General features: G+C 43.2%; 1 protein-coding gene across 1 annotated transcript in view; it reads left to right on the top strand.

Moving 5' to 3' along the window:
• The window catches only part of LOC143517658 (uncharacterized), a 38,676-nt gene extending 24,516 nt beyond the window's left edge, over positions 1-14,160 (top strand). Inside the window, exons 2-3 of the mRNA XM_077010392.1 lie at positions 8,930-9,595; positions 10,975-14,160. Of these exons, the coding sequence (XP_076866507.1) occupies positions 8,930-9,595; positions 10,975-12,917 (2,609 nt within the window). The 3' untranslated portion in view covers positions 12,918-14,160. The remainder of the gene's footprint in view (positions 1-8,929; positions 9,596-10,974) is intronic.
• Positions 14,161-14,482: the final 322 nt, after the last annotated feature.

Here is a 14,482-nt window from a genome sequence, read left to right as displayed (position 1 = left end):
GGAATTTCAGCCTCTTCCGCCATACAAAAAAGCATCAACCCAGTTGTCTATCTAAAACGTGTAAAATACGCTTGAGAACGTGAACATGTAAAAATCATAAATTTAGATTTTTAAGTATTTAATACCAACATTAGGTCTACCAAGGATGTTTGTACTTGATTAACTATAAGCAGTTCATTGCCTCTTTGTATGGTGAGGGAGGCAGACACAACAAGTCATGTATCAGAGAAACACACACGTTTTAATTTACACACGTATAATTCCAACGCGGGTAGCGCATAGCACTTTGACATTTAAACACAAAACGTACATAGGCTTCTGACAAAGACGAGCATGTAAGGAATGCCACCTGATCTCCACCTGACGCTCATCACCACGCCCCCTGTGCACTATACACGCCCTCATTCCACTCCCCAGTCGCGAAGTATTGCCGACACATGCCGCATACCAAGCCTTTCTGTTACCTGTCTGCTCTCCTGTGTTCTGACCCTCGCTTACGTCCCTGTGAGGTAACACAGTTGTTATGGTTATCGTAGACCAATTCTCTAAAATGTGCCGCCTGATTCCTCGCTCCAAACTACCTACTGCTATGGAATCCGCGCTGGATCTGTTTAATTATGTCTTCCGCATATACGGCTTACCTGAAGATATCGTCTCAGACCGAGGAGCACAGTTCACATCTCGGGTCTGGAGGCAGTTCTGCAAGCTTCTAGGCATAACAGTTAGTCTGACTTCGGGTTACCACCCCCAATCTAACGGAGAGGTAGAACGATACAGTCAAGAATTAGGGAGGTTTCTCCGTCAGTATTGTACCTCCCAACATGACTGGCACAAATACCTCCCGTGGGCAGAATATGCCCGCAACTCCATCATACACTCCGCAACCAAACTCACACCCTTCCAATGTGTCTATGGTTATCAACCTGCATTCTTCCCGTGGGACAAGACACCCGCTGACGTCCCGGCCCTGGATGAGTGGCTCAAGCGCAGTGCCCGCACCTGGGAGATGGCACATGTCCATTTACGCCGCGCCCTGCACACACGCCGGCTCAACGCGGACCGCCGTCGTCTTCCAGCCCTGATCTATCACCCAGGACAGAGGGTATGGCTGTCCACACAAAACCTGCATTTGAAACAACGTTGTAAGAAACTTACAAAGCCTACGGTATATCGGACCATTCAAAATACTCAGCAGAGTTAACGCTGTCTCATATAAACTCCTTATGCCGGCTCACTATCGTGTTAATCCTGTCTTCCATGTCTCTCTCCTAAAGCCGGTCCACTATAGTCCGTTCACCACTCCCCCTGTGCCTGCTAGCCCTCCTGAACCCCTGGAAATCGATGGTCGGCCGGCGTACATCGTCCGAGAGCTCCTGGAGTCTCGACGCCGACGGGGCGGACTCCAGTACCTCGTAGACTGGGAGGGATATGGTCCTGCGGAGCAGGCCTGGATTCCAGCGAGGGATGTTCTCTGCCCTACTATGTTGGCGGATTTCCACTCCCAGGCGCCGCGGTAGACCCCCCGTCTCGTCGTAGAGCGTCTGGAGCCGCTCCTTTGAGGGGGGGGGGTACTGTAAGGAATGCCACCTGATCTCCACCTGACGCTCATCACCACACCCCCTGTGCACTATACAGAGCACAGGACATTGCGCGAACGCATATTAAATTGATGAACTACACAATCCCCAGTGATCATGAGATGAGACATAGGTGAGACCTATGAACATGCTCACTTAAAATCCACACCCACAGAAATACATATACGGTCATAACCAAACACAGATGACATGAACACACGCCCAAAAGGAGGGGTCCGGAGCTGTTCCGTGACACTCTTGTAATTAGCTAGCTGAAGCATACCAGACTGTCTGCATAAAGATGAACTTTTACTTAATCCAGATCCATACCAAATTATATACAGTAAATAGAAAATAACTGAACCTTGGGGAACACCCATTTTTATCTCTAATAATGATGAGCTACAATAATTTATAGCTACACATTAAGTTCTACCACTCAGGTTGTAATGGTGGGGTGGTACCATGACTAGGGGGCGGACGCACTGGCGTTAGAGAGCGGGACTCAAGGCTGCTAGAGGTAGCCATACTGGGTAACCGTAAAGCGCCCACACGGATAACTCTACTCTTCTGTTGCATGTTTTACCATATAACAGACACAAAGACTACCAACAAAACAAGACGCAGCACATAACCAAGTGAACTCAAACTTGTATTATTAAGAGACACATAAAGATAATGAACACACCAAAACGTAAGACTAGAGGCAATACAAGGACACCAGAACTAAACACGAGACCCAAGTAGAACAAACAGAAATGAAGACCATAATACATACTATACACTTTGAATTAGGAAACACTGAACACATAGGCTACTAAACTAAAACACAAACTCAGGACAACACACAGCTAGAATACAACATAAGGAAACATGACTCAACAAAAACTAACCATATACAACACCAGGCAAACTGAACACAACAAAGGGAAACGTGACAAACCAGAAACAAACCTTACACACTGAAATTCAAACCAGGCACACACATCCAACTGCAACATGGAGAAAGACAGCCCAAAAACTCTACACCTAGCTTAAGACATGAACAGACGCAAAACTATCGACATCAACATTGACCCACACTGAAGACCTGAAACACAAAGAATATATACACACCCAAACGAACACAAACAAGCGACAGCTGAAACCAATGACAAAATGAGAGGCGGAACTAAACAGAAGACCAGGGGAGGAGGAGCTGGGCTAGACAGACAGGGAGGGGGCGGAGCCAGGCGTGACACAGGTAATTTGAAGACCAATTTAAAACAATTGAACTAAAGCCTATGCTTTTCAAGCTTTGCAGAAGAGTTTTGTGATCAACAGTATCAAATGCTTTGGATAAATCAATAAATAGGACGTTTTGCAACCCAGGACGTTTTGTCATCCAAAGCATTTATAATATTATTTTTATGAGTTACAGAGGTTACAGTGGTTATTGTACAGTGTCCCTGCCTAAAACCAGACTGAGCAGGATTCAAGACACAATTCCTTAGCTGGCCTTAGCCAGCATTGCTCACTTTTTCCCCTTTTGCCTGGATCCACACTTCATTTTGTTCTCTGGTAGCATCTGCATCTCAGGAGTGTGAGTAACCCTCACACTGTGCTAACGAGCTCAAAGTGCCTTAGACCATGCACATGTGCACTACAATGTTAATACTGGTAGAGAGATGTGAATAGATATGTGCACATGGTGGATAGCTTTAGGTTGTAGCCTGCATGTTCTACTGCTTTTATTCAGATTTTGATAATAAACCACACCATTGCACCGCACCTGCTGTCTCCTGCGTGTTGCCTTTGTAAGACCGGGACAAATCCACCCAGTAGCATCTATCTCCGTATGAGTGTTTGCCCCCCAACCTCCATTATAACAATATAGCTGTAACACAGAGCTTTCTAACACAGCACAGCTGTAATACAGCACTCTTTGCCACAGCGCTCTCTAATTTAGCGCATCTGTAACCTGCTGCTGATGAATGTACTTCTCTGTCTCTTCAGTGCAATATTCAAGTGGTGTGTTAGCAGGAGTAAATGTTGTCTTGAAGTTATACAACAAAGTGCAAAGTCATACACAGGTAAAAATAAAACCCAAAGCAAATGACAAACAAATGCCAGCTAGCGAATGATGTGCAAATAAAGTGGCAACCTCCTTCCCCATCTCCCTTCATAAGGAACTCCTTATAGCAGTTATAACTCATTATAGCAGCTATAAACCAGGTTGTACCCAAAGCCAGGCTGGGGAGAAGTATGGTGAAATGGCGGGCTTGGACTTCCTAAAAACTCCTTGATATTTCTGTTTAGCTATAGGTAGTTGAGCTTATACCAGTCAGCAATGTTCTCCATTAGCTTTTTATTTTCCTCTTCCTATCCATCTGTGGTTTGCCCCATGATGGCTGTGTCATCAGTGAAGTTTTGCAGATGACAGCACTCTGTTGGACCTGAAGTCAGAGGTGTGGAGTTTGAATAGGAATGGGTCTTTTCACCTAGCAGCACAAGCTGTGTGGTTGTTGAATGTGCTGGAGAAATCAAAGAACATGATTCTCATGGTTCTGCCTGATGTGCTCAGGTGAACAGGTATACTACTATGAAACCACTTGTTTTATAACACATGGGCCACGCTTAAAATGGAAATGCACAAAGGGTATAAGAGTGTGAAAATCCACAATAATATATAATGTATAACATGTATTGGGGGGAATTAGCTCCTTGGCCCATTCCCTCTCTTTTCTGGGGTGATGGAAAAAATGCCCAATCACAGAGACTGTTCTATTTCTCTGGAACAAACACAAAAAGCAAAACTAACTAGTGACAACTACATCAGCCTTGAGTGTGAACATAAGGTACAGTCAATATACTCAATGTCGGGGCTGGCTTCAGAGTTGTCCCAACTGTCGCCACAGGGGGGAGCTCGCGAGCCAGATCTCGACAGAGCAGTCGTGATCAGCTGTCTTTCTCCCTATTTAAGAAAGGCAGTTGCAGTGTCTCACTGCTGAGTTGCTTGTTGCGCTGTGCTAAGTGCATGCAGTCATTCTTTCTTGTTGGTAATATGTTGCGTTGTCTGGTTCGCCACCACGATTTCTCTCAGTTGTTTGAGTGTTTTCACTCCTGCGCCGCCCTGGCCATTCTCAAGTTTTCCTCTCCTGTTATTTCTCTATCCAGATTTCTGTTGGTTCTTTTGGGAAGGGATTTCTGTTACTCAACGCTATGATAAGAGAACCAGCTACTTCCCCTGGCATCCCCAGTTCGTTTGTTGCATTTTTCCTCGAGTTGAGTTTTCTGTGTTCTTTTGTTTTCCCCATTTTTCCCAATACTGCATTTACAGTGGCATTTTCGTTGGGTGCTTTTCCCACTGTTCATTTGGCGGAGGTTTTAGTTTTAGTTTTAGGTTTTAGTTCTTAATTTTTCTGTGGTTAAGCTCTTGGGTTCAGATAATTATAAAAAGTTTTCACGGTGGATTCACCCTCGAATCCTACCACGTTACACTCAAAGCCCAAAGAATCACACAAGCAAACTCTCGCACAACTAAATATCCACTCGCTCTGATGGAAAATCGTTCCCCTCGTCTGTCTTCTCTGAGTGGCCTTTTATCCCCTTTGCCGGGTAAGTGGCATGCCCCATCATCTAATCGATGGTGAATCCCTGAGATGAAGGTATGCCAAAGGGGTAGGAATACACATTCATACGTGGCAGGAAAAACAACACAAACACAACTATAACATAATGGACCATGCCGGCTACTAACAATGGCCATTCAATAACTGACTATAGAGGATGAGAATATGAGGGCTTTAAGTGCCAACAAACTAGGGAGAAATAATAACAGATCAGAGGAAATGTGGGAGAAACAAGGATTGGCTTGAAGGTTTTAGCAAAACAATGAGCACATGGGAAAGTCACAAAACTCATGTTAGTGAAAGGTGTTTCTCATTTCAAAAAGTCACTGAAGACATAAAATAAAAAATCAAAGCCAAGAAATAGAAAAGGTATTCAAAGAAATACATTTTGACAATAAAAGATTTACAATAAAAATAATAAATTATTATGTTTTTTAGACTATACCATTTAAAGTAAGAGGACCACAAATATTGGGTGTATTCTTTACATATCAATTGCATCTTTGTTCTCATCCAGGTTTATTTTCTTCCTTTAAGCCATCCTCGATGGAGCCTGGTACAGGTCAATCTCACGTTACAGCCCCTGACCCCTCCCCTTTGGGCGTGTGTTTATGTCGTCTACGTCTAGACATCTGCGTCTGTGGATCTTCGTGGGTGTGGATGTGTCGGAATGTGTTCATTCGTCTCACCTGTGGGTCGTCTTGTGATCACTCAGGGCTTATGTGGTTTGTCTATTTAATGTGCGTTCGCGCAGTGTCCCATGCTCGTCTTTGTTTGAGTCTGACACGACTTTATGTATATGTGTTCTTCGTGCGCTGTCTGCGCTATTTTTGTGTATACTTAAAGTGATGTTCGTGAAACCGTGGGACTCATGCCTCGTCCGTCTCCCTGCCCCGAGCGTCACAGAAAGACGAGCCGACCAAGATGCCAGGTTACACAACCCACGCCAAGAAGGGAAAGAGGTGTTGCTCTGCCCACACCAATAGTTCCACAAATGGACTCTGGCAAGACTTTTGCCAAGCAACGCAAACATTTTTTAGATGAAGCATGGCATGTGATAATAACGGGCAGGATGCAAGTGTTGGATGGAAAAAAATAACAAGGAACAGGCAGAAATACTTGGGAAGGGAACAAGCATATGTAGGGGGCAGGGCCAGGGACCATAACAACAAACACATGGCTAGATAAAGACATCGACAAAGAGCACATGGGAGAATGACAGAGATGAGGTCACACTTACAGAGCTCCACCTTTAACCATGTGCCCAGCAGGAAGTTAAGGGGGCCCCAGGTCATGTGGCCAGGGCCACTGGCTGGGGTGAAACCAACCAACAGTGTTCCACTATGTTATGGCAGTGTCATGTCTAGCCCCGCCCCTCCTGTCAGTCATGTCCTTGTCCTGTTTATCCATGTTCTAGTGTTTTTGTTTTCCCATGTGTTCTCCTGCCACACCCCTCTCAATTTGTAACCCCGCCCCTTGTGATTGTCGCCTGTTTCTAGTTTAGTCCCCTCATTATTCCTGTTTATTTATACCCTGTGTTTTCTGTGTTTCTTTGCTGTTCTTTGTTTTGTCTATACAGCCACTATCAGTGTCATACAGGATTACGGTTTATGATTTACCAGTGTTGTATGGTTGTTTTATGTCCTTTTGTATGGGCTGGTTTACAGTAGACATCAACTTTCAGTTGTCCCCCTGAGGTGTATTTCTTCTTTAACAATGCTGTGATGATGAATAAAGTCTCAGCTGACACTGTCTTAGTTGTCAATAATAAGTTTATTACAAAAAAGAACAGCATCAAATCAAGCACCTAGGTCTTGCTTGAGAGAGGTCTCGGGCCAATTGTGAATCTCCTCTCCCGAACACAGCATGTCTACTCATATTTATACGCAAGTTGCACAAAGAAGCATAGGGCCCCTCACATCTGTAAACCATCATACATATTGATAAAGAAAGATGAGTAGAGTGAGAAGGGCCTCAATACTTAGTCTAAACAGAGACAGGAAAGGGGCCCACCAGACCTTTGACCACTGGCGTAGGGGAGGGGCACGCAAGGCACGCACTGCGGGGGGGCCCCGAACACAGGTGGGCCCCGCCTAAAGCCTGGTTTATACTGTCGCGAGCGACCGTAGCGCGCAACCCTGCGCGAGCGGTGTAGGCGTTTATACTTTCGCGAACGCCGCGAGCGTCGCTGCAGTGTTCTCCGAAACGATAGGTGGCGATAGGTGGCAGTGGAGAATAAAAAACCTCTGCAAAACCGGGGAAAGAACATTTTTACCTGACCAGAGACCGTATATATACACCAGGCATCAAACATAAATATGGCTTTGCAATGTTGTCCGAAACGATATGTGGTAGTATAAAGAAACACCCCTCAAAAAAAGGGGAATGAACATTTACCTGACGCATTTTGATGTTGCTTTGTGTTTCAGGTTTGAAAAGTGCTGGAATTTAGGCTAAAGTACATTAAAATGTTGAAATTACGTTAACAAATACGAGCCTCTTGTAATTCCAGGACGAAACATAAGAGAACGTGAAGACGTTAAGATTGAGCGTTTTGAAAATAAACAACCATTAAATAATGTGATAAAAAGCGAATTATTTCGAGTATATGTATTAATATTTAACTTAATTATGTTTATCGTGCTGGAAAATATTGAAATGGACCTTAAAAGTGCCGTACAAGTGCTTTAATTCCACCTTGTTTAGGTGTATGAACCCTGCAAACATGACTTTGTCGATCGCGCTGAAGCGCGGCGCGCGCGCGAAGTTACAAAATTCGAGAGGTGCACGACCTCGCGCCGCGACAGCGTACATCACTTTCAAGGTCCATTTCAATATTTCCCAGCACGTTAAACTTAGTTAAATATTTATACATATACTCGAAATTATTCGCTTTTTATCAAATTATTTAATGGTTGTTTATTTTCAAAACGCCCAATCTTAACGTCTTCACGTTCTCTCATGTTTCGTCCTGGAATTGCAAGAGGCTCGTATTTGTTAACGTATGGTTTCGGACAACACTGCAAAGCCATATTTACACTGCAGTGACGCTCGCGACACTCGCGAAAGTATAAACGCCTACACCGCTCGCGCAGGGTCGCGCGCTACGGTCGCTCGCGAGATTTTAGCTCACGCACGGGCCTCCTCATTGCCTCCTTGCGGTGGGGCCCCAGAATTTTGCGCAACGCCTCTGCCTTTGACCCTTGGACTAAGGTCCCTTTTCACCTAAACCAAAAACATATGTAAACCACATTCTTCATTCTTTGTCCAGCTCATCTCACCATAAGCAACAGAAATGAATTTTAGACCGGTTACAATTTAAACTTAATCACTACATAGGCAAAGACACCCCTTGTCTCAGTCCAAGAAGGATAACTTATTATCCAATAAATCGGAAGTATTTAGCATAAAAGTATATATGCTATAAATACTATCAAATAGGAGGAAGTGTGATGTGTGAGACTCGCTGCTGTGATCTGGACCCCATTATCATGCAGATATCTGCTGGCGATATATTATGAATATGCACTGGTAATTTCCCTAAAATACGAATTGTTGATGTTACTTCAAATGTTATGTTTGAAGTTATCTTCTTACAATTCAGTATATTTGGCAAATCACTGTATTTGGTTCACAAGTTGTTTTAAAGTAAATAAGTAATAACTATTTACTTGAATGCTTCAAGCCCAATCTAATACCGTTTGTTACTTCTGCCAATAATGATATTCATTTTTCTTTTAGTATCAAACAAAAGATTCAACCTGGTGCTGTGTGGAAGTGAGCCAAAAGCGAAGGCCTCAATATCCAATATCTTGCTGAATAAAAAGATATCACCATCAAAGCTGGGCCAAAGAGAGCAAACTCCAGATCCCAGATCAGTGTGTGTGAGGGAGGGAGAGGTGTGTGGACACCTGCTCACCCTGGTGGAGATGCCAGCTCTCTACAACACTCAGCTCTCAGAGGAGGAGGTGATGCGTGAGACTCTCCACTGTGTCTCTCTCTGTGATCCTGGAGTCCATGCTTTTATCTTCATTGTTCCTGGGCTTCACCTCACTGATGAAGATAAAGGAGAAATGGGGACGATTGAGAGAATCTTCAGTTCAAGAGTTAATAAACATACCATGGTCCTCATCACACAATCCCATAAGAAAGAACACTTATTGGATGCAAATGTTAAGAGATTAGAGTCTTATGGAAGAACATACCACTTCTGCAGCTCCCAGACAAAAACATCAGAGGTGATTGAGTGGGTCAACCAGCTCCTCAGAGGAAACAAAGGAAGACAGTTCACCAAAGACATGTACATGGACGCACAGATAGAGACACTGCTGAAGTACCAGAAGGAAAATGAAGCTCTGAAACAGGAAAACTGTGATCTCCGAATTAAACATGCAAAACAAACACAAGGTAAACAGTTATTTATTTTATTTTATTTATTTGCCTTGAGTGGATGTGGTGCATTATTCACACAGCTCTTGCACATTGTGTCTTTTAACTTCCTGTTTGTGCATTAGCTGCTGTTAGGAAACTGAAAATGGGATCAATGTGGGAACATTCAAGTATTTCCTACAAGGAGCTGATGGTTTAAAACTACAACATCCATCTACTGTTTCCAGCTGTGTAGACATGTAGTTTCAGCCTGATTTCAGTCTGATCTCTACAGTCTGATATGTATAGTGCCAGTTAAATATGTATTTTAAAGTCCCCACCTTAACTACACTATGTGTTGATGACTATCAATCAAAAAGCATCTTATTTAAATTTAATAATTTCCCTAGCCCCTGGTCGGTTATTTGTGGATTGTTGTTCTGATGTGGTTTAGCGTTCCTGTGTGGTGTGGACCTGTGCTCTGTCGTTGCTGCCTTGTGGTAATTCTCTCCGTTGTCTGTTCCTTGTTCAGTGTTACCCTGCCCTGTTTCGTGACTGTCTGTTTATCATGCCCCTGTACCTGTCCTGTCTAATCTGGATGGCTCACCCATTTTGACCCCTGCCTGTGATTTTGACTTTGATTATTGAATTCCCTCTATTAAATCTCGCTCTCCTCAACGTTTGTGTCCGCAGCGCGTGCTGCGTTACATGTGTGTGTCAGTCAGGTTTCCTTTTCCTGCAATAGTAGGCAGTTCTAGTCCATGTTAAGTGGCAAAAGCAGAGGACTCTCTAGTGCCACTCTCCCTAGAATCAGGCAACATGAACAACACTTTTTTTTTTTTTTAAATGTGCCATATTTTGTCAATTGTGATTTTTACACCCCAATCGAAATTTGTCCTCCGCTTTTAACCCATCTGTGCAGTCAGAACACACACACACACACACACTAGTGATTACTAGGGGGCTGTGGATCACACGTTCCCAGAGCGGTAGGCAGCCCTAGCCCGGCGCCCGGGGAGCAGTTGGGGTTAGGTGCCTTGCTCAAGGGCACCTCAGTCATGGCCTGTCTGGGAATCGAACCCACGACCCTCCGGTCACAAGACCAGTTCCCTAACCGCCAGGCCATGATATACCCAAGGATGCTTTAACAACATGAACAAAATGGTCACAAATGACATGTGGGGACATTTTAATCTCAGAAAAACATGTACTGTTAGTTACTCAGCTTACACTTCTGTTTCTAAAGATTTTTAATATTACAGTGTGTTCAACTATATTGTGTTATCATGAAATGTGCTTTAAAATACCAAATAACATTATCAAAATGAAATATTCATGACATGCTTCTTTAGGAAAAGCCTAAAAATCAGAATGAGTGAAAGATACTCAGGAGATTAACAAATTTATTGTGTCTGCAGATAAACAGGAGGAACCAGGTGACCTCCGTATTGTTCTGCTGGGGAAGACTGGAGTTGGGAAGAGTGCTACAGGAAACACCATCCTGGGGAGAGAAGATGTATTCAAAGAAGGTTTACACAGCAGATCAGTTACTACTGTGTGTCGGAAAGTGTCCACTGAAATACAAGGAAAACAGGTCTCTGTGATTGACACTCCAGGACTGTTTGACACCAGTATTCCTAATGTGGAGATACAGAAGGAGATTGCTAAATGTGTCACCATGGCAGCACCAGGACCTCATGTCTTCCTGTTGGTGATCTCAGTGGGATCCCGTTTCACACAAGAGGAGAAAGAAGCAGTGAAGATAATTCAAGAACTGTTTGGATATGAATCCAGAAAATACACCATGGTGGTGTTCACCAGAGGAGATGATCTGAGAAACAAGACCATTGAAGAGTATGTTGAAGATTCTGAACAAGACGTTAAGGACCTCATAATTAAATGTAGTAAAAGTTACCATGTATTCAATAACAGAAATCCCAATGACCGTAAACAGGTTACTGATCTCCTGAGAAAGGTCAACTTCATAGTGGACATGAACAGAGGGAGCTGCTACACTAATGAGATGTTCCAGCAGACAGAGAAAGCTCTAAAAGAGGAACAGGAGAGAATACTGAAGGAGAGAGAAGAGGAGATAGAGAGAGAGAAAGAAGAGATGAAAAGAAGACATGAAGCTGAAATGGAGAAAATGAAGAGAAGGATGGAAGAAGAACAAAAAGAACAAGAGAAGCAATTTAAGGAAAGAGAAGAAGAAATCAGAAGAGAGATGAAAGAACGTGAACAATTGAAAAAAGAACATTACAACAAGAGAAGAGAGGAGGATGAAAGAAGTATGAAAGAATGGATGGATCAAATAAACAGAGAAAAAGATGAGAACAGAAAACAGTGGGAAAAACAAAGAGCAGAAGATCAGAGACAGAGAGATAAGGAGAAGGAGGAGAGAAGGAGGAGAGAACAAAACTGGAAGGAGAAACAGAGAGAGGAGAAAGAGGACTTTGAGAAGAACAAAGCAGACATGATACAAAAACAAAGAGCTTATGAACAGAAACTGCAGCAGGAGTATGAACAGAAGACCTTAGAGGAGGAGAAGAGGAGAGCAGAGTTAGAGGAGAAAATCAGACATGCAGAGGAGAGTAAAAAGAAGGAACTGCTGCAACTCCAGCGGGTTCAGAAACTAGAGAGTGAGAGGAGGATGAAGGAGGAGGAGAAGAGGAGAGAAGAGCAGGAAAATATGTGGAGACAAACACTGGAGTCTAAGGAGAAACAGTGGACATCTGAGCAACATATGAGACAACAGAAGTATGATCAAGAGAAAGAACTGGAAAGGAAGAGAAGATACCTGGATGAGAAAGAGAGGAAAGAGAAAGAAGAGGAAGAGAAAAAAAGAATAGAGGATGAAGCTAATGAAAAGATAAAACAACTGCAGAGAGAAATGGAACACCAGAGAGAAACTGAAGCAAAGCAAATAGAAGAAAAATATAAAAAAGAATTAGAGGAAACGTTCAAAACTTTTCAGAAAGAAGAAGAAGAAAGAGAAAGAGCTCGTAAAGAGGAAGAAGAGAGGAAGATGTCTTATATGAGAGAGATACATAAACTGGAAAAGAAAAGACTGTGTGTGGAGACAGAACAGGCAGCAAGACAACAAGCTGAAAAAGAATTCTGTGCCCGACTGGACAAGAAAGTCAAAAAGGCAAAAACAGAGGGACACAAGGAGGGACTAAAGGAGGGACTTAAGGAAGGACTTATGGAGGGGTACAGTAAAGGACAGGAACTGGGACATAGTAAGGGGTTTAAGGAAGGAGCTGCCTCAGTAGAAACTGAGAGGACAGTAATTGGTAAAGGCATTGATGCAGTTGTTAACGCTCTATGGGACAAGTATGTCAAGGACAAAAAAATTTTATAAGGAAGAAGTACAGTTATAATTAGACAGTGGACACGATGCTCAGTAAGAACTTCAGAATAATATAGAGGCTCAGGGTGTGAGATCATGAGCAAAATAAATGTTTAAGGGAAAATGGATGAAGTTTGATGAAATATTAAGATAAAAATGTGGGTTAATATAGGATGAAATTACTGATTACTGACACTGTAAATGAGACCCTGACAGTTTGTGATCAGCTGCTCTGAGCTGAGGTCACTGGACATGTATCCATGTGATTAGAGATTTAGTGATTATATTGGTGATGTAACAGTAATATGTATATTATAAATCACATGTATTGTTTATATTGGTGATGTAACAGTAATATGTATGTTATAAATCACATATCGTGTTTATTTTGGTGATGTAACAGTAATATATATATTATAAATCACATAGTATAGCTACAAAATGTAGAGATTCAGTTCATTATAATGAATGTGTCTTATGTGTGTAATGGGTAGGGAGTGCAAATGAAAAGTGATCAAAAGTGACAAAGGCAAAAGTTGAAGGGTATCATAGGCCCCGCCCACCTGAGGGACAAACACAACATAACAAAAATAGGACAACTGCCGCTGTGGAAGGGCCCGACCCCCCATGTCATGACCATATGTAACGCTTGACGCGTTGCGGACCTAAGAGGCGGACAGGAGGCGGACAGGAGTGCTGAGGTTTAATAAGGGGAGTCATATCAGATCATAGTCACAGGCAGGGGTCATAATGGGAGAGCCATCCAGGTTAAACAAGTAAACTGGCATGATCACAACACAAGGAGAACTCACAAACCAGGCAGGAACAAATGGAGATCACATGGGGAAGAACATCAAAATCACAGAATGAGCAAATGAACAAAGCACAACACTGACTGACAGAACAAAACAATCGATACCAGACTAGGGGAACACAGGAACTATAAATACACGGAGCTAACAAGACACAGGTGAACACAATGACGACACAGACGTGGCAGACACGGGAAACCATAGAAACAGACAACAGGGCGGGGTCAAGGAGCAGGGAACAACACAGACACGAGGAGCTGGGAAACCAAAGTGACAGCTAGAGTGGGGGGCGTAGCCCTACGTGACACCATGTACATTAGTGTTGTGTAGAGATTAATGATAGATTTAAATTTAAATTGTATGCATCTGTTGAAAATTATGGAATTGTGTTGTGTGGCTGAGTTGCTTGGTGAGCACTATATTTTATTATTGTGTTTAATGGAATAAAGCAGGGGTACTCAAATAGAAATTATGACGGGCCACATTTTATTTTTTCAATCACTGACGGGGCCGGTTACGGGGGGGGGGGGGGGGGGGGGGGAAGCGAACGTGAACTGACGGGGGGGGGGGGGGGGGGGGGGGGGGTGTGAACGCATTTGGGGGTCGTTTGTTGTTGCCATAAAGGCAATCCCCGGCATCGTCTTGAGATCGCGGTGCGCGATTTCAAAATAAGAGCGGATAGCGCGATTGAAAAAAAAGATTCCTAAGAAAAAAAAAAAAAAACACTTTTCAAAACAGCTCGGCCGCTGTTTTGAGTATGGGGGG

This window comes from Brachyhypopomus gauderio, chromosome 6, assembly GCF_052324685.1.
Source record: "Brachyhypopomus gauderio isolate BG-103 chromosome 6, BGAUD_0.2, whole genome shotgun sequence".
Classification (NCBI taxonomy): domain Eukaryota; kingdom Metazoa; phylum Chordata; class Actinopteri; order Gymnotiformes; family Hypopomidae; genus Brachyhypopomus; species Brachyhypopomus gauderio.
This window is presented reverse-complemented; position numbering and strand designations above follow the sequence as displayed.